The 19,546-nt window shown below is 39.0% G+C and overlaps 1 protein-coding gene across 1 annotated transcript; it reads right to left on the bottom strand.

Annotated features, from left to right (window-relative positions):
• Window positions 1–2,447: 2,447 nt before the first annotated feature.
• Window positions 2,448–17,692, bottom strand: LOC146463790 (uncharacterized). The gene is made up of 13 exons (XM_085084380.1): window positions 17,687–17,692; window positions 16,356–16,427; window positions 14,968–15,039; window positions 13,282–13,353; window positions 12,334–12,405; window positions 9,715–10,717; window positions 8,449–8,530; window positions 8,108–8,176; window positions 7,819–7,881; window positions 6,653–6,685; window positions 6,244–6,282; window positions 4,206–5,591; window positions 2,448–2,936 (listed from the first exon to the last, which is right to left on the bottom strand). The coding sequence occupies exons 2-13, from the start codon at window positions 16,421–16,423 to the stop codon at window positions 2,830–2,832; spliced, it is 3,066 nt and encodes a 1,021-aa protein (XP_084940506.1). The 5' UTR covers window positions 16,424–16,427; window positions 17,687–17,692; the 3' UTR covers window positions 2,448–2,829.
• Between the last annotated feature and the right edge of the window lie 1,854 nt (window positions 17,693–19,546).

Genomic DNA, 19,546 nt, shown 5'->3' with positions numbered 1-19,546 from the left:
TGGCAATGAAGTAATGTTTTGATACAGCTTCATTTATCACCTTCTCTATGCTATAAATACTACTTGTTCTAAGGTTACCACTGAAGATGGCTTAGTGAGTAAGCGAAACATGTTCTCTTCAGAGAATCACGGTTACTTTGAAAGTTAGATATAGCAAGCACTCAGACTGCATATATTATATCTCTCTCCTTTTTTTTATTTTAAGAAAAAGTATTGGATTTACAGCGTTGCCTTAAATGAAACCTTATGTGGTATGATGCACACATTAAACATTGGTTTCTTACAAAGGATTATAACGACACTTAGTGTCCTAAACAATGTGTCACGCGCCACTTCAGGACTGCTGTGTAAACACTCTTCAGTAAGTAATATAACCCTTTTTACGAAAAAAGCTAAAGCAAGTTAGATTTTATAGGCTAGTTATAGGAAAGAGAAATCCGTTAATAGTACAATAGAAGTAAATAAAAAACATGCATATAACCTTAAGGGCAATTGCCATTAAAGGAGAAAAACAAAAGCTAATATAGTGCACGGCATATTCTTTTCAATGACAAAGATTTCGCATAATTTTCTGGTCTTCCATGTTGATACACGAGAGTTTTATAATTTTCGAAGGGAGACGCAGGTTAAATCTTTGACTACCGAAATAGTAAGTTTACCTTCTAATAAAAACAGCTAGCACACCTGGTTCTTGAAAAGGTGATTGCACAAATCCTGGTCGGAACAAAATTGAACATCCCCGGATTTCTTTGGTCTCAACTGACAACTAAAGGTCTTACACGAGGACTGTTCCATCGGCAAAACAGACCGCTTCTATAAACCAGGTACTGATCTGAGCTGTTTGTTTTTTTTTTGCAGGTATGCCGTTAGTAACAACAATTATGAAGAAAAGATTACATTGAAATGCCGGCAACGAACATAATCTAACGTGGTGTCTTGCTGGGATACTTGCGGAATTGTTACTATGAAATAATTTGCCAAGATACCCCGAGAAATATTCTGTCAACCTAGGTTTCACCTAAGCAATATATTCTTTGAACCAGGAATAAAAGACAACCGTGAATAAGGGAATATAATGACTACTTTCACAAACTAGCATCAAGAGAGTCAATAATTGACACCAAAATTGAAAAAGGGCCTTTGAGCTAACATGGCTAAAGATAAATGGAGAAAAGCTAGTTGTCCTGTCCGTGTAATACCATGAACCTTTCCCAGTCCTTTCCCTTCACTTCTGTCACACTCTATTAGCATTTGCCAGCACCTGCCGAAAATATTTGCAGCTACAAGAAACTTCCAAGACCTAACGGAATAACAACTATAGACAACGACAAACACAAATCAGTATTTAGAGGAACTGCAACTAAACAACAACAACAACAACAACAACAACAACAACAACAAACTACTACTACTACTACTACTGCTGCTGCTGCTGCTGTTGCTGCAACTACTACTACTACTACTACTACTACTACTACTACGACGACGACGACGACGACGACGACGACCACCACCACCACCACCACTACCACTACCACTACCACTACCACTACCACTACCACTACCACTACCACTACCACTACCACTACTACTACTACTACTACTACTACTACTACTACTACTACTACTACTACTACTACTACTACTACTACTACTACTACTACTACTACTACTACTACTACTTACACTACTACTACTACTAGTGATGCTACAGCTACTTCTGCTACTACTACTGCTGCTGCTGCTACTGCTGCTGCAGCTACTACTACTACTACTACTACTACTACTACTACTACTACTAGTGATGCTACAGCTACTTCTGCTACTACTACTACTGCTGCTGCTGCTACTACTACTACTACTACTACTACTACTACTACTACTACTTGCACTACTACTACTACTAGTGATGCTACAGCTACTTCTGCTACTACTACTACTACTACTACTTGCACTACTACTACTACTAGTGATGCTACAGCTACTTCTGCTACTACTACTACTACTACTACTACTACTACTACTACTACTACTACTACTACTACTACTACTACTACTACTACTACTACTACTACTGGTGTGTCTGTCCCTGCTAGTACTTTAACTAGCACTAAGGGAACTAGATGTATAGGTACATATAGGGCTCCAAAGATTTTTGCCACAATCGTCAATTACGACCATTTAACTCCACAAGCTTCCACTGGAGTACAACTGCAAACACGAACACAACTACAACGTGCTACTGTGAACTATAATGTCACGGGACCTGTATCTACTACAAAATGTACTATTAAAGTACAGCTACAGCAATGACTACAGAAAGTACTGCCAACAACGTTTGCCTCACAAACACTAACCCTAAGAATAACTGACAATAATTGTTGACAATTACTCCGGATTTCCCGTAACGAAAATTAACTATCGAAATAGAAGAAGTCTCAAAGAACTACTAAAGACTAACAGCAGCTGCTGACATTTACCGCCAGATGAAGCAGAATAGTAACACATGACGTATTGACAGCTACTCCTTTCAGTGTGGCTTTTCGTCATGGTATGTTGATTTTCATTGTTTTTGTGGCTTTCCATCATGCCGAACGTATGCCATTTTTAGTTCAAAAGCCCTTCTTCCCATCTAACAATATTTTCCAATCATTGTATGTTTTTCATTAATGCCTAGTAGTGTACGTTAACAACTTTACTCTCTGCGATGATAACGTAAGTTTCTCTTATAATCCAGCTACATTATTGTACATTATATTAAGGATGAAATAAAGAACGATCAAAAGCAAAAGTTGCGAGACTGATCGTCGCGTGTTCATTGAGAGTTGTTTACAACCTTGTGTCAAAGACAGTTGTTTTTTCAGCGGGAGCTGATGTTCCGTTATCTCGAGGCGGTTGCCATTCACCAATGCCAATTTCTTCATTTTGCTCTATTCCTGGACCGGAAATAAAAACAAAAATCGTTTAGTTAGTGAACTCAGCCTTTGGATAGTAAAGCAAACTGAATTGTTGAACAGGCTAAAGCCCGGCGGACCGAGTCAAGTGATGCCTGCATTCCTCTAGTACACTGAGGTGTCTTGATTTAACCATTTCTAGACCGGGGGTAGGCGGAGTTTGCTTACACCTCTTTGAACGTTTACAACATCTGTAAAATGTGAGCATGCGCCACTAAACAAAACCGTTTTGATTGTAAGCAAGTACGTAAGAATTTTTTCAAAGGAGGTAGCATTTGCCAGGAATTAAATTGATACTCTCATGACCTCAAAATACATAAATAAATAAATATTTAATAAAACACTACGAACACTATATATATATACTAACATATTAAAGCGAGCAATATGAAAGTTACTCATATGAATGATTGGTAGAGCAATGTTTGTTGAATTTGATGATATCATAGCAAATATAATTTGAGGGCAGTTTTTTTTTTTCAGAAGTTGGAATAAACTGTTTTTAATGGACAAATATTACCATTTTTACGGTAATCTTCATGTTGCTACATCACTTTTGTTTTCTGCTTTTGGTTTTTGATGGCTTTTTCACATTTTTTTTTTTGTGCGTACTGCATTTTTAGGAAAAGACAGAAATCCTAGATTGGGATAAAAGATGGCGGCCGTTTGGAAATAATGACGTTATCCCACCTCTTTTAACGACATTACTTTCCCTTGTATGCCTCAAAGGAAAAACATCCTTGGACGTACTCTTCATTCTTCAGATTTCATTGCCATAGGTTCAATAATTTTGAAGTTATGGAGAGTGTCACGAATCTGTCGCCCTACAGCCACAATGGAGCCTAAGGACCTCCTTTTGCTGCTGTTGTTCTACACCTCTCGGAAAGATCCGAGAAACCTTGATTTATTTAGGTCAGCGCTTACTAATGCAACGGTCTTTTTGTGTGGTTTATTACTGTGTTGGAAAAAAGATCTAAGCAAGGGTTCTTAAAATCCGAAAAGGGAAAATTGGGGGTAACCACGCATTTTCAAACGGATTATTAAGCTTCAATCTGAGACAAAATACTTGCTTAATTACCTATCAAAAATGCATGGTTACCCCCAAAATTCTTTTTGGATTTCAAAATCTCTCACTAAAGTTAACATTTATTTGGATGTGGCTTCATGTCTTATTATTTTAAATTTATTATTTAATTAAGGGAATAAGAGACTACATCGAAAGCAGCTTTTGCTCCTACTTTGGAACCTCACCTTCACTCTCAGCATCTGCTGTTTCTACTTCTTGATTTTCCGCTTCATCTGTTTCTACTGCTTCACGTTTGGCTCCCACTGTTTCCAATGATCCATCGGGAGCCTTCTTTTCGGCAACATCTACTCCCTTTACTTCTTCAGCTTCTGAGGTTTCATCCACAGATTGTATTGCTTCTTCCTTTTGTTTGGCTGCTTCAGTCTCCACTGGCTCATCCTCAGTCACCGCTACTTCAACATCAACTCCCTTTACTTCTTCAGCTTTCACCGCTTCACTTTGAGCTTCAGAGACTTCATCCTCACATTCCCATGCCTTAGCTTTGGCTTCCTCTGCAGCTCCCTTTATCTGTTTTGCTTCATGCTGGGCTTCCCCTACTTCATCTTCGTCTGGCGCTGACTCACCATCAACTTTCTCTGCTTCTTCAGATTCTGCTACCTTTATTTTGGTTTCAGCCTTTCCTTTCACGGCCTCACCCTTAGCCTCAGCTTCTCCATCCTCTGTTTTCACTATTTCCCCTTTGACTTCCACTGCTTTATCATTGAGCTTCTCACCTTCATCTGCAGCCTCGCTAACTTTATCCTCACACCCCACTGATCCATTTTCACCCTTTGCTGCTTCATCTGTAACTTCCATTGCTCCATCATCCCCATCCACTGTTTTATCCTCAGCATCCGCTGCGTCATCTTTAGCCTCTGTCGTCTTAAAGATGTCTCCTACTGCTTCATCTTCAACTTCCGCTGCTTCAACTTTGGCCTTTGCTGCTTCACCCAGGGTCTCCCATTCTTTGTTTCCAGTTCCGGCTGTTTCATCTTCCGCTTTGATTTCTTTATCCTCACTCTCCTCTCTTTTCACCTCAGTTTCCATTGTTTGATCTTCAGCGTCCAGTGCTTTACTGTCAGCCTCCGCTGCCACACCCACCGCTTCGTCTGCGTCAACTTCAGCTTCCGCAGTTTTACATTCATCTCCTGGTTCTTTATCCTCAGCTTTTGTTGCTACTTCTTCTTCTTCTTCTTCTTCTTCTTCTTCTTCTTCTTCTTCTTCTTCTTCTTCTTCTTCTTCTTCGTCAACGTCTTCTTCTCCTTTTTCTGCTTTAAAGTCTGCTCCTGCTACTTCAGTTTCAGCTTCCATTGTCACAGCCTTCCTTCCTTCAGCATGAACCGCTTCTTCTCCAGTTTCAGCTTCCACCATGTCAGCTGCCCCTAACTGAGTATCAACTTTTCTCGATGTTGCCCCAGCTTCTTCTCCTTGTCCTACTTCAGCCTGAGTTTCAGTGTCCTTATCACCCTCCACAGCTTCCGGCCTTCCTTCATCTTTTGTTTCTAGTTTTTGCTCTTGGTCTTCCGCTTCGTCCTCTTTTCCTTCTTGTTCTAACATGTCGGTACCAGGTCCTGTATCAAAAAAAGGCACTTCAATATGACATACTCTGTTTAATAGTATTCAACATACAACAATTGTAAAAAGATATGATGATTAAGTAAGTTTGGGATGAAGATGTATGGTGGCTAAAGCAAAAAGAAATTAAATTTCTTTGGAATTCGTTATTTGGTGGGATATGAGTTTAATTCAAGATTCCACGCCAAAGAGCAAAACCAATTTTTCAAGATCTACTGCTGGTGCTATTTGTCATACGTTATTTAAACTTTTGTCACTCTGAATGCTCTTGGGGCAAAAATGGAAACCTCTAAAAACCTGAGTTGCTCCCATTGTTTTTTTTTTGGGGGGGGGGGGGGGAAGGGGGAGGAGGGGAGGGGAGAGGTGATGTTGTTGGAAAAAGAAGCCACCCCCAGCCCTACGCTTATGTCAATTACAATTCTGCTCAACTTCTACTATTCGGTCACGACTTTCAGCGATTTTTTTTTAGTTATAAAGCAATGCTGACACAAGCTGGTTTTTCACAGGATAACACTGTCACTATATTTTTTAGCAGCTATGAAAACCGGACAAATTGTCAGTAGCTGGGACCTCTAACTTCTTACGTGTTCTCTTATCTTCAGCGGACTGTTAGGTGAAGATAAAATCAATAATAATTAAGTACTTTACCTTCCGCGACGACGATCACTGGCTCTTCTTCTTCATAATCTGCATTAAGAAAAATCATGGTAAAGACTGTTGCCATCAAAGGCGACATATGTCTTAGTAGACTTTTAATAGAGGTAGGTTCGTCTTAGGGGTCTCCTGGACCTTCCATACTCACTGTTGCACACATTAAGAACCAGTGTCATTTAATCCGTGGCTTAATAGTGCGTTTTTATTAATACGCATTCATTTATTTCAGTTCTTAATGTTTTGATTCTCATTCACTGATACGTTCATGGAGAGTTGAAATTTGAATTAGATGCTATCATAACGTCGCCCTCAGATGAATATTTTCGAAAGATAAAAGGGTTGGGTATAATCTTGTCGACAACTAACTGTCAATGAGAAGCTTCAGGGTGTAATACAGACATACCTGTGTCCGATGATGCATCGCCTGCTTCTGAATCTGCAACCAATAAGAGACCAGTGATGAAGTCATATCAAATAAGTTTAGAAGGATGTTTACAGATATTCGTAATACTGATATGACCCTGCAGTCCAAAATAGGGAAAAAAAAACTTTAGGAGCCAGGTAGAAAGTAGAAGCTACCTAGTCCATTTGCATGGTTGTCTGATAAGAATAATGAAATGCGTACCCTATTTCCTCGAATAACAGCCGAGGGCGATTATTTCCTTTTTCACACCGAAAGGCGGCCATTATTCGAGGGAAGGCGATTATTTGAAATATTTCTCCCAGGAGGTCGTGTCCTAAATATTTTGTTTTGTTATACCATTAAATCAAAAAAAAAAACTAATAAAATCAAAAATAAACCGAACATATGCTTTTTGAGTGTTTCAATGCCGATATCTTCGGCGTCAGGGCCTGAATCATTACTGATTACTTTAGCGCTTTTACTGGATCAGACTCCATTTCAGCAGTGGCGGCTATGATGTTCTAGCTGGTTAGTACCTATTGAACTATCCCATCTTGTTCGCACTTTCCTGAATGCAGATGATAGCAATGAAGGCGATGCCGAGGTTATCGGAAAGCGGACTTTAGAAAATGGACTTGTGGTTACAGGGATTTATTCATTGCAAGCTAAGCAAGGAGCAAGAACATATCCGATGTGCTAAATAAACAGCTCCAATCAATAAAGAAAAAAGTGAAATACATGAACACTACCATAGAAAAAACTGCAAAAAACGGTGTTCTTGTAACCATTCAGTTGTGAACAATTAAATGAAAGCTCGTTTGTTACACACGATGACAATTTTTAACTTGAGGGGGAGGGGATAAAAGAAAGAGACAATGGCGAGGGGGGAGGGGCGATTATTCGAGGGAGGCGATTATTTTAAATATTTTCATCAAAGGGGGGCGATTATTATTCGAGGGAGGCGATTAATCAAGGGACGGCTATTATTCGAGGAAATACGGTATTTCTGTCTACAAGTGGAAATTGATATTGGCTTTTTTCTGTGCGGAGCAATCTCCTGAATTTTAAAGATTCATTTTATACAAGAGTCGATCTTTCTTTCATTTTCATCGTCTTAGATTCTCTAACTATTCTGTAACGGCACACTTAGTTACCAATCGAAGCACCTTGCTCAGCAGATGCTACACCGAGAACCTGCATCTCCAGCATTTCCTGGTCTTGTTCGTCGTCTAGCAAAAGTAAAGCCAGAAAGAAATGTAACCAATCAGTAACGAGTAGTTAATTTTAATGCTTTTAAGGCTTAAGTAAGTAAATAAATGAAGACAAATAGATAACGAGGACAACAACTGAAACTAGAGTTTGAAAAAAGTGCAAAGTTATTGATGCACAGCAAGAGAGGATGAAGGTACAGCTCATAGTACACACTCCGACCATTAGAATAGCATTCAAATTTACCCTGGTCGCTCTCATAGTCGTCAGTGTCCTCGTCTTCCGATTCATCATGCTCCTCTTCCCCTCCATGCTCTATTACAAGCAACATAAAAGCGTAAATGGTACTAAGAACTTAAATTTCACTTCAACAGCTTTATTTTGATATACTGGCTACGAACAGCTGGTTTCCATGCGGATCGTTTACACTGCGATATCGGTAGACCAGTTGACATGAAAGTGCCCATGGTACTTGGTACTGTGAATGTAATATTACCTCAGAAAATGTACGTTTTTTTAGCACCCTTTTTTTGCTAGTGGTAATGAGAAACACCGTAAGTTTATAAGGAGAGGTAAACTGTACTGACCTTCGTCGTCCTGTACACAGAAGGGAACTCCGCGCAAATAGCTCCACAGCTTGAGCATTTTCTGTTCTAAGATCCCTCGTACCTGACAAATGAGCCGTTTAGTTACTTTTGAAAGAATTGATTATTTTAAATTATACATTTAGACACAAACTATGGTAAAACAAACAATCATATTTACAACAGGTAAGGGAGCCGAATCGGCCGGTATTGCGTTTAAACGAATCTTGGATTGCGAGGAGGCTTCAAATCTTTGTTGATGTTACCATAGTTACACATTTCAGCAACAGTAATTACGTTTTTCTCTATTGCTTTCTTCATCAATTATTTAACCTTCCTGTGATTAATTTTACATTATTGAATCGTCCTGTATTTTTCTGCTTGTAAGTACTGTTGGCCAATTTTGTCGTATTGAGAGGTTTTTCAAATGAAAGAAAATATATGAAACACATATTTTGAACTGCAGATGAAAGATCAAATAGAAGAAAGAGGATCTTTCTGCTATTTGATCTTGCATCCGCAGTTCAAAAAATATGTTTCATATATTTACTTTCATTTATTCATCCTTCACGGATACATTACGGACTCACAATTGTAGACTTTGTAAACACGCATTTAAGCAAATCAGTGTGATTGAACGGGATTTAATCCACGAGATCAAACTCAACATAAACCGACATTACAGATTCTCTCAGGCTCCCTATCCTATAATAAGCTTGTGAGTATCCCGGCATACATTACAACAATATGACCAGCTCTCAGTTGGCTTGATAGCTTAGTTGGTAGAGCAATGCACCGGCATCGCAGAGGTCATGGGTTCGAATCCCGTTAAAGCCTGATTTTTTTTCAGGCTTTCTTTTCGCAACTGCCTAAGTTGCGTACTAACTGCGAGGATCTTTCTTCTATTTGAGAGGTTTTCGCGAGAAATCAAGATAAAAAAGGTCAGGGCTCCGTTGTCCCTAGGCATAATGGGCATGGAAAAACAACAACAGGAAGTTGTTTGTCATACACTACTACTATTGTAGAAAAATAGATGAACAATTACCAGATTGAAGTACAATAAAGAAAGGCAATGCTCCCCCATCTTATCTATATTCACACAATATGTGCGATTAATTTGATGTGTATTGGTTTTCTTAAGTTTAAATGTAATTTATTAGTGGCGAAATAAAAAGTGAAATGAAATGAATAAAGTATCTTTATATTTGGACTAGCTGAATTTTGTCTTTGTAGGTTGTTCAGTAAAAGATACAAGTAGTTACTTCATACCTGTGGTGTTGATAAGGTGTAGAGCACTGGATTCATTGCTGAGTTAATTGGTAGGACAAAGACAGCAATCCACACGGCGATATCGTCAGGTGGCTCAAAGGCTTCGTTTAACACCGACTTCAAACCGATCACCACAATCGGGACCCAGGATACAAGGTCGGTTAAAATAATCCAAAACACACGTTTGGCGAGGGACGTTTCTCTCTTGGCATCTCTTGCCCTAGCCTTTCGTTCCCTTTTCGTACCTTGACGGGTGAGCCGCCATCTCGACATGCAGGTCTTGTACAAAATCATGGAGTACGCCACAATAATAACGATAACCAGAACCACATTCAAACCCACAAATACGGCAATTGAATACTCCCATCCCGAAATAAAGTCGGGGTCAAGCTGGAGGGGGATACACACGACTGACTTACCATAGTAGAATATGCTTTTGTCATGATCATGGAAATAGCGGATGCCGAAGGTTGGCAGGTAAGCAAAAAGGAAACCGATCACCCAGATCGAAACGCAAAACTTATGGGCCTTCTTTCGAGTGAGTCCCTTGAGTTGATAAGGGAACACGATCTTCTTCACTCGCTCAATCGCGAGGAGCGCCAGTGTCATGATGGATACCTGGCTGGACATCACCGACATCCCCCCTACCACCTGGCATCTGAAACCGGTTCGCCACTCAAAGTCATGCAGATAATATTCACCAGACCAGACAGCATCCATTACCCCGACGGTGATAAGGTACACTCCCATAAGTCCATCTGCAAAAGCAACGTGCATCAACAGAATCGTCTGCACGACGTTCTTTTCTTTATAGAACAATCGCCAGACAATCACAAACACAGCCCCAAGAAGCGACAGAATCCCAACCACCCAGATACACCTCTTAGGGTTTCGGTCCCGAAACATACTGTCACAGTTTGCGAAATTGTCATTGACGACATAAGCACAGCCGGCGTCTTCTTTGAATTCCGCATGGCAGCACATAAGATTGGTATCAAGTATTCTGCAAGACAATTAAAAAGAAGAAAGAAATTTTAAATTCATTTATGGCTGTAGACGGCTGAAATTGTCCCCTTAAAACATATCTGTTAACTTTAAAGGCTGGAATATGACTTTTAATGAGATCACTCAAGCGCTGTGATCAGTCTTGAAAGCATTCTCTTGATGTGCGAGGTTGGCCTATGGCAAGGTAGACTATAATACAATCTAAGTGACCTTTTACGGGAATATAAGAAGCCTATCAGCGTTTTCGGCTTGCAGTGTTTTTGCCAATTCTCTGTCATTCAGCATGACGCCGGCCGATCTAAAAGTTTCGCTCAGGTCCCAAGGCTGATCAAATCTACGAGGTTTGGAACATAACCGTTAGTGCCAGGTCGCATGTTACATACGAACCTACTTATACACTGTTCTACAACTCTTCTTCTGAGGCACACCCCGGGCGTCTGACTATTTTCCTTTCCCGGAGAGGGGGAATGTAATGCCAAATACCTTCTTTCGCCAACGTCTTGGCGAAGGGGGGTGGGGGGTGGGGGGTTGGACCGATTCTACCTGTGGCAAATTTTGAACTTAAATAAGTTTGAACAAACGCCATGAAATTTGAAGACTTTTAAAAAAAATATGTGGGAAACTTTGATGTGGTCGCTTAGGGTTGATTGACTTAATATCACCATGGCAACCAATTGATAACCACTTGTTTTGTAGTGAAGTGAAGAAAAATTACTTATTTCCTATAACTTTTGTGTTTTTAGCTAATATTAGTGTTTTGTTATTGGTTTTGATTACTATTCGCCTAATTACGGTGCTTTTCTATAGTTTTGGAGGAAATCCAAGATGCCAATTCAAGACATCCACCATTTGGCAATCATGTCACATGACGTCATCACTGCTCGTTGCAAACCTCAAACGAAACATGTTTAGAAGTACCATGTATCCTACAGACCTCTTTATCATATTCATAGATTCTATAGTTGCGAAGTTATGAAGAAGGGTGAAGTTCGGGGGCGGATTGCGCTCCCCCCCGCCCCCAGTTTTAAAAGACAAAAAAAAAAACCCGAGTAAAGGCCTTAGTTAAATCCAGTTTGTTTGTCTGGATTCTTTTGGTTTTTATTTTTGTTGCACTGCTGTCAGTCATAACTACGGCGACGACCTACAAACTTTAGAAATGTAGCACTGACAAAATGGAACGAAATCCGTCATTTACAGCGTAAGGAGGCTTATTAACATCCCAGGCCCAAGTCTCTCGTTTACTCACTGCGATAGTCGACCGCGATTAAACACGCACAAAGTGATTATTTGAGTCCTTATCTTCAAACTATCTCTACCTGAGAGTATCAGCTTAGACATCATTTAACTTAACCACAAAACTGATTTTTTTCAAAGCCTATTATGAAACAAAAACGACTAAGGCACAGTTTAGATTAAGCTTGACAGTCGCTTAACAACAGTTGGGAAATTTTTCTTTTGCTTAGTTACAAATACACGTTTTTAATGCAGTTTTCTGGCCCTTCTTACTGTGCGATAGTTATTGACTCTGAAAACCGCTGAAAAGGTTTGTAACAATATTACTGATTAGTATTTTTTCAAGTTAACAAACAAATATAGTTAATTAGCGAGTATTACATCCTCGTAATGTTATCCATCCCCTCGAAGAAATCTTTAGGAAGCTCGGCCATCAGATTATAGTGCATCAGTCTGAAATTCAAAGTAAAGAAATTCAATGCGATTGATGTATTACTCAGTAATGACACAGGCAAACTCGGAAAAAGAAAGTCCGAGTGCTGAGCTACAGGAGAGTCGTGGGAGCTAAGGCCATTTAACTAGGTTCATGGGAAAAACATCCTGTATACTGCTAGGATTGAAGTGTCAATGAGTGACATATACGCAATAAAAGTCACTTAGCTTCCAGCAGACCGTTAGGATATATCGATTAGTAGTTTCTTCTTGTTGGCAGGAGAATATTAATACTAAAGCAACTTCGGCATGACTAGTTCCATCCTCTGTTTATTGAAAACCGAATGAAACAGCTCTATATATGTGAGTGGCTTACAAAAACATAGATAATAATCGTACACGGAAGCTACAATAGAGAAAACAAAGCGACTGTAACAAATGTCATGCACTGACTGATAGCAGTTGGGTTACAAAGTGTCTGGTACGAAACAATGTCATAAAGAACAATAAACGAACTAAAAAAATGTTAAAATGCTTAGCTCAGGTGTAAAATGCTCCTTTTAAGACTGGAAGCTATTTCAAGCAGTCGTTTATAGAGTTTTTTTTTTTCAATTTTAAGCACTTCAACGGCTCTTCCAACGTCTGCTTGTTTCAAAATGTTAGCTTCTACTCAAACAGTCGTAAATTAAAAGAAGCTCTTTAAAAGTAAATTATGAATAGAAAACTTTGAACACCCAAAGAGTTCAAGTAAGACCTTTTTTCAACACAACCAACTTATGCCAAGAAAGTGAATACATGGAAATTCATACACTCATAGATGATCATTCACTTATTCATTAAGCAAAAAGTGCATCGACATCGACATAGTGGCACACTGGCACGCAAATTACTACTTACAAAGTTCGCAATGATTTAACGTCTTGGAAAGTTTCTTTGGAGACGTTGAGTATTTCATTGTCCTGAATCTGACTAAAGGAAACAGACGTTTGGTTTAAATTATTATATTCATAAGAAGAACATAACACTGAGGCTCAAATTACCACGTGACCACTTTGTGTGATAGGCAATCTCTTGATCATAGGAGTAGGTTGACATACTCTAAGGAAGAAAAACCATGGGTAGAGATGGAAAGCCATTTCCTTTCATTCCCTTTCCTTTCCTTCCCTTCCCTCCCTTTCCTTTTCTTCCCTTTCCTTTCCTTCCCTTCCCTTCTCTTCCTTTCCTTCCTTTCCTTCCCTTCTCTTCCCTTGTCTTCCTTACCTTTCCTTCCCTACCCTTCTCTTCTTTTCCCTTCCCTCCCTTTCCTTTCCTTTTCTTTCCTTTCTTTTCTTTCCCTTCCCTTCCCTTCTCTTTCCTTCTCTTCCTTTCCTTCCCTTCTCTTCTCTTCTCTTCCCTTCCCTTCCCTCCCTTTTCTTTCCTTTTTTTCTTTTCCTTTCCTTCCCTTCCCTCCCTTTCCTTCCCTCACTTCTCTTCCTTTCCTTTCCTTCCTTTCCTTCCCTTCCCTCCCTTATCTTCCTTTCCTTTCCTTCCTTTCCTTCCTTTCCTCACCTTCCCTCCCTTTCCTTTCCTTCCCTGTCCTTCCCTTCCCTTTCCTTCTCTTCGTTTCCTTCCCTTCCCTCCCTTCTCTTCTTTTCCTTTCCTTCCTTTCCTTTCCTTTCCTTCTCTTCTCTTCCCTTCCCTTCCCTTTCCTTTCCTTTCCTTTCCTTTCCTTCTCTTCTCTTCCGTTCTCTTCCCTCCCTTTCCTTTCCTTTCCTGTCCTTCCCTTCCCTTTCCTTCTCTTCGTTTCCTTCCCTTCCCTCCCTTCTCTTCTTTTCCTTTCCTTCCTTTCCTTTCCTTTCCTTCTCTTCTCTTCCCTTCCCTTCCCTTTCCTTTCCTTTCCTTTCCTTTCCTTCTCTTCTCTTCCGTTCTCTTCCCTCCCTTTCCTTTCCTTTCCTGTCCTTCCCTTCCCTTTCCTTCTCTTCGTTTCCTTCCCCTCCCTCCCTCCTCTTCTTTTCCTTTCCTTCCTTTCCTTTCCTTCCCTTCTCTTCCTTTCGTTTCCTTTCCTTTCCTTGCTTTTCCTTTCCTTTCTTTTCCCGGTGAGTATATATATCTGCCTGCACATCAGAAAAACTAGTCTTTCAGCACACGCTAAACTGCTCTATTGTCCACTCCGGTAATTTAAAGTTTAAAAACTAACTGTTTAGTGTTTTAGTGTTTAGTCGGAGGGAGGTTGGGAGGAGTGTTTGGTTTATCAACAACGATGATAGTTGGATTCGCTCTGGCGAAGGGCTAACTTCAGCACTCGAATAATAATAATAGTAACAACTTTATTTGAGTCCGCAAATCTTAGCCGAACACAAGTGCCCTACTGTATCTTTAAAACGGTCAGTTTACCTTAAGTCATCAACTCTGTTGATAAAGCCAAACATTATTTAGTGAGAAAATGTATGTATCATATTAATTAGGGGTGTTAAGATTGAAATCTGCCTAGATTTTCAATATTTTGCTCTATACTCTAAGGATCGTTTCAATTATCCAAGCATTCAGACTGAATGCTTGTTTAAAATATTTCAGTAATTAAGGAACTATGGACTATGTACTCACATGGAAATAAGACCCCTCAGCCCCTTGAAAAGCTGTTTGGGTAGTTCCTTAATACGGTTTTCCGACAGATACCTTGAAGAACAAAACAAACGTAAGGGTATTTATAACCAAGAACTCGACATGCGGTTCCACATGCCACCGTGTCATCACTTGACAGAAATCACGAGACAGGGCTCTCCATTTCTTCTAAGGGCGGAAATGGACACCATTGGTAAATTTAGGGTTGGTAGAAAACTAGCCAGTGCTCCGTGGTCGTCTCTTCGATTATTTTAAGGGAGGGGATGGACATGACAGATGTGCAAGGGCCACTACGTATAAAGAAGCCGTGTTTTTTTTCTCTTTTCAGTGCCAAGGTAAACAAATTTGACTGTGATGTAACGTTCGCATGTTTGTAGTTTAGAGAAACAAGAAAACAACCTAGGAACACGCTCTCAGAGTTACAATCAATAAAAAGTGAGCATCGAGGTTTCCTTTCCATGTGAACCAAGTATTTTCCCTTTTTTGTTGTCTAGTCGTCATAGACCCGGAATCTCTTGCGTAGCCAAAAAATTCCTTGTATACTGTGTTCATTTTGAACCTCGTTCTTGAGTTTTGTCCTTTTATAAAGTGGGTACCTCTTCCGCCCATGGCAGCAAAGTCGAACTTTCTTCCTTCCTTTAAATCCCATTCAATCTTAATTTCCCATTAAAATTCTTAATTTGAAGGTCCCAGGGAAGTTGGTTACTATTCGTAAAATGTAGGATGTATCCCATTCAAATGGTTTAAAAATGGGGTTTTGAAGTTTGCAAAACGGCTTGTAAACATTTTTTTGCCGGTTTACAGATTTCTTAACTTAATAACGCCTCCTGGGCAGTACGTGAATATCAATGACATTCCACCGCTAGAAATAGCACATTTTCGTATCTAAATAAAAGTAAGTGTTCTAATAGGCATGTTTCATGATTTTTCTAGAGTCATCCTGTCACGGAATAGTTTTAAAAGAAATGCGACTTATTTTCAGCAAACAAGACCGTTAAAATGAGATCTTCACCATTTTTTATTGAATAAAAGTTCCTCGATTACCGTCACTTTTTTCTTTAAAAAAAGCCTTGACTCAGATATTTAAAACCTTTTGTTCCTCGCAAACGAGTACGGCGAGGCTCTATTTTCTATTTCTATTTTGGAACATTTACATAAATGTAGGTTAGTTCTTTGGAAGAAATTTAACCTCAATCCTAATGTGATTTATGTTTGAAATGATGCTCCTCAAAGAAAAACTCAACTCCCGTCAAGTCTAAAGGTCAATGTCAATCAATATTAGTAGGTCTACTGAAAGTTACAATATGAAACTTAGATAAGTGTTAAGCAATTAACTTGAGTGTAGTATGGGCATAAATGGCATTACTTACAAATCATATAAATGCACCAAGCCTTTAAACTGATGACGATCAAGCTTTGATATGTTGTTTTTCTCCATTTGCCTGATATATTAACAGCACACATTAAAATAAAGCAAGTGAGTTGATGATCATGATGATGAGTAACAGGAAAGTTACATTTGTATACAGCTATTTCAATTAACGTTGTCGGATGAAAGCATGAAGCTAAAAGACAAGACCGAAAGTTTACGTGGGATTTTTATGAATAAATTCATCAAAATCAGTCATGCCTGGAGAAAACAATAGGTTGTAATTAGCAGTACAATGACCTGCACGTGCAGGGATGATTTTGATAAAATTATTCATAAAAAATAATCCCACAAAACATTGCGGTCTTGTCTTTTAGCTTTAGTTTGATCCGACAACGTTAATTGAAATAGCTGTATATTGTAAGTAACAAAGCCTTGAGAACGGCGTAAAGAAGAAATAGCTACATTATTTATATATAGACTGCTGTTGTTGGGATTGGTATGAAAACAAATTTAAGCCCATTAGTTACAATTGTCAGCCTTCAATTGACTTAAACAACGGCTGATACCTCTAAGTGAAGGATCATTGAGAAATTGCATCGCGAACTGTGCCCAAGATTATTTAACAACAATGACTATAATAACAAACTGTGCGATAACAACAAGTAGTATTATCTTTTTATTTTAGAAATTATTATCCATGTTTCCTAGAAAAAACACATTGTGGAGGTGTTGGGGGCAGGGAAAAGGTAGGAAAAAGTGAATATTCACCCTTTTTATCATTTAAATATCAAGGTCACCAAACGTCGTATGCCTTTCCACATTTATTGGGAAACAATTTTACATGACCCATCATTGTTCACGTAACTACATTTTCCCATAGTTACAACCATTTTGAAAAGCTCGTGCATCCAATTTTTATTTTCAAGGTTTCGGCCTCTTGTGAGGATTTTTCAATATAGTGTCTGAACTTTTCCAATTTTATACCAGGAAAACGGTTTTCATAAATTGTCATTATTAAAATAAATTTTAACCATTTTTTGAGAAATGGCAGATCTAAGATGTGACCTCTTTGACTCTTTACCCCATTAACAACAATTTGGGAGAAACTATTTTCTCCGTTCGGGTTTCATTGCCACAGGTTGGATGCTTTTGAAGTTACAAGGGGTTGTGAAAATTATCCGAACCCCTCCCCCCCCCCCCCCCCCCCAAGGCTCAGGAACTAGAAAAACCCTCCTAAAATAAGTTTGGTATCTGTTGGCTGCTGTCATTGTTCTTTTTTCTTATTTTACCAATCTTACTTTACATGAGTTAAGCATGAACCTCGCTTACAGTATCTTTAGCTTAGTCAGGTTTTTAAAGACGTCATAGGGGAGATCATCAAGTTTGTTGTCAGCCATCCACCTGCATAAGACACACATTTTAGGTGGAAAAATGCAACTTACGCCAAAAATGAACGCATTATTGAAAAGCCCTTTGGCCCAAAATCCTGTGGAATAATATTGGTTTACGAGTGGCATAGGTTGTGTTTCTTTAACAGTGATCCTGGATGTTAGTCGTTAATATGCCTCAATAACAAGACGAAGGAGGAGTTGTAACATCAAATTAACATAGAAGTCTACTGACTGACAAACAAAAAATGGAGTATTTTTGGCGTATTCCACTCCGCAGATGGTTCTCACTTACAGCTGTGTCAGATTGACAAGGTTACCAAAAATCCTGCGTGGCAAACGCTTGATATCATTGTGAGATAAATCCCTGTTGAACCAGAAAACATATAAAGTTAGGAATCCAGCAAAAATAATAGTCAGCTTTCGTCATTCCAATGTAATATATCAGCAGTGTTGAAAGAGTAAATTGTCAACTCAGCTAAATCAGCTAAATGAGTTGCACATCAGTGCAGTTTCACAGTTTCTTTAGAAATTGTTACCCCCCGCCTAATTTATTAATTTCTTTCTATTCCTAATCACTAGGCATAGCTTTGAACCGATCAAAAAGCTTGTAAAGTGCACGGAATTTCATGAACTATAATCTATGTATTTCAGTTCATCTTCATTAACTGCAGGCATGTAAAATGTTTCTTTTGCGAAAAAAGTTAAAAGTTGCAAGTTGGTTGTAACTTAAGTTTTTATTAATTTAAATTAATTTGTTCAGTAAATACCGAGGAATATCTGTTGATACTCACAGTTCGTCCAAATTCCTGAGATCTGCAAACAGTCTATCACGTAACACCTCGATATTGTTCTCGTGTAACCATCTACATTGCACGGAAAAGAAAACATATTTGGTTGAGCCTAGGTTAACATTTGTGATGTTTACGATGTTTGCACAGAACTAAATAGCTTCACAATAAACAGTGTAATTAACACCAGAAATCATGAAAAGAGGAAATACAGAACGAAAAGCCAATCAAGTAAGCTAGGACTAAGTAATATTTCTGTTCTTTGACAAAATCATTGTTGAATTTCATAGTACTACGTTTAGCCTCTCTAGAACGGGGGTGGATTTTAACCGTGCCGAGTTCGAACGTTCTTTTAATATTTGTGCAGACGGGGCGAAACTTCGTGACTTTTTCAGATATTTATCTGGTAACACTTTGGTATGATAGTTAAGGGTTCACGAAATTGATATAGACAGAGACGCACTTCAGAAATTGCAAGATTCTCGTTTTCGTTCTACAGACATTGACTTTGATACTTTCGTATCATCTTGAAGTTTTTCTTTACATCCTGATTCGAATTTTGGTGGTTTTCTGAGGTTTTAGCAAAATCAAGATATCCAAAATGCCCACCATTTTGACATCGTGACGCCATCTCCGCTTCATATGACATCAAAACTTCCTATTACGTAACTCAAAGAGACCTTAGTTAGAGGAAACTATATATCGCGCGTGGTTGGAGTACGCATGCGCACACGGCTAAAACCCCTCCGAGCCTCCTTAAAGGGGCCAAAAGTTATTTTATTTGGACTTTGTAAGTCTTTTTGACGTCTATGACTTTGGCGCTGCAAGGTCAAAGTCGATTTCTTCGATTCTAAAACATTCCGAACGTCTTTTAACGATTGGTCATCCTCTAGCGTACGCGTATATGTATTAAGTTATAATGCACTCGGGAAGTTTGGAGAACACGAGAGAAGCGTATAAAACTCCCCACGTGTATCATAACTCGATATACGCACAGCTAAATGCATGAA

This window comes from Pavona decussata, unplaced genomic scaffold (assembly GCF_977016875.1).
Source record: "Pavona decussata unplaced genomic scaffold, jaPavDecu1.1 SCAFFOLD_175, whole genome shotgun sequence".
NCBI lineage: Eukaryota > Metazoa > Cnidaria > Anthozoa > Scleractinia > Agariciidae > Pavona > Pavona decussata.
Note: the sequence above shows the minus strand (reverse complement) of the source record. Positions and strands in the feature narration are given on the sequence as shown.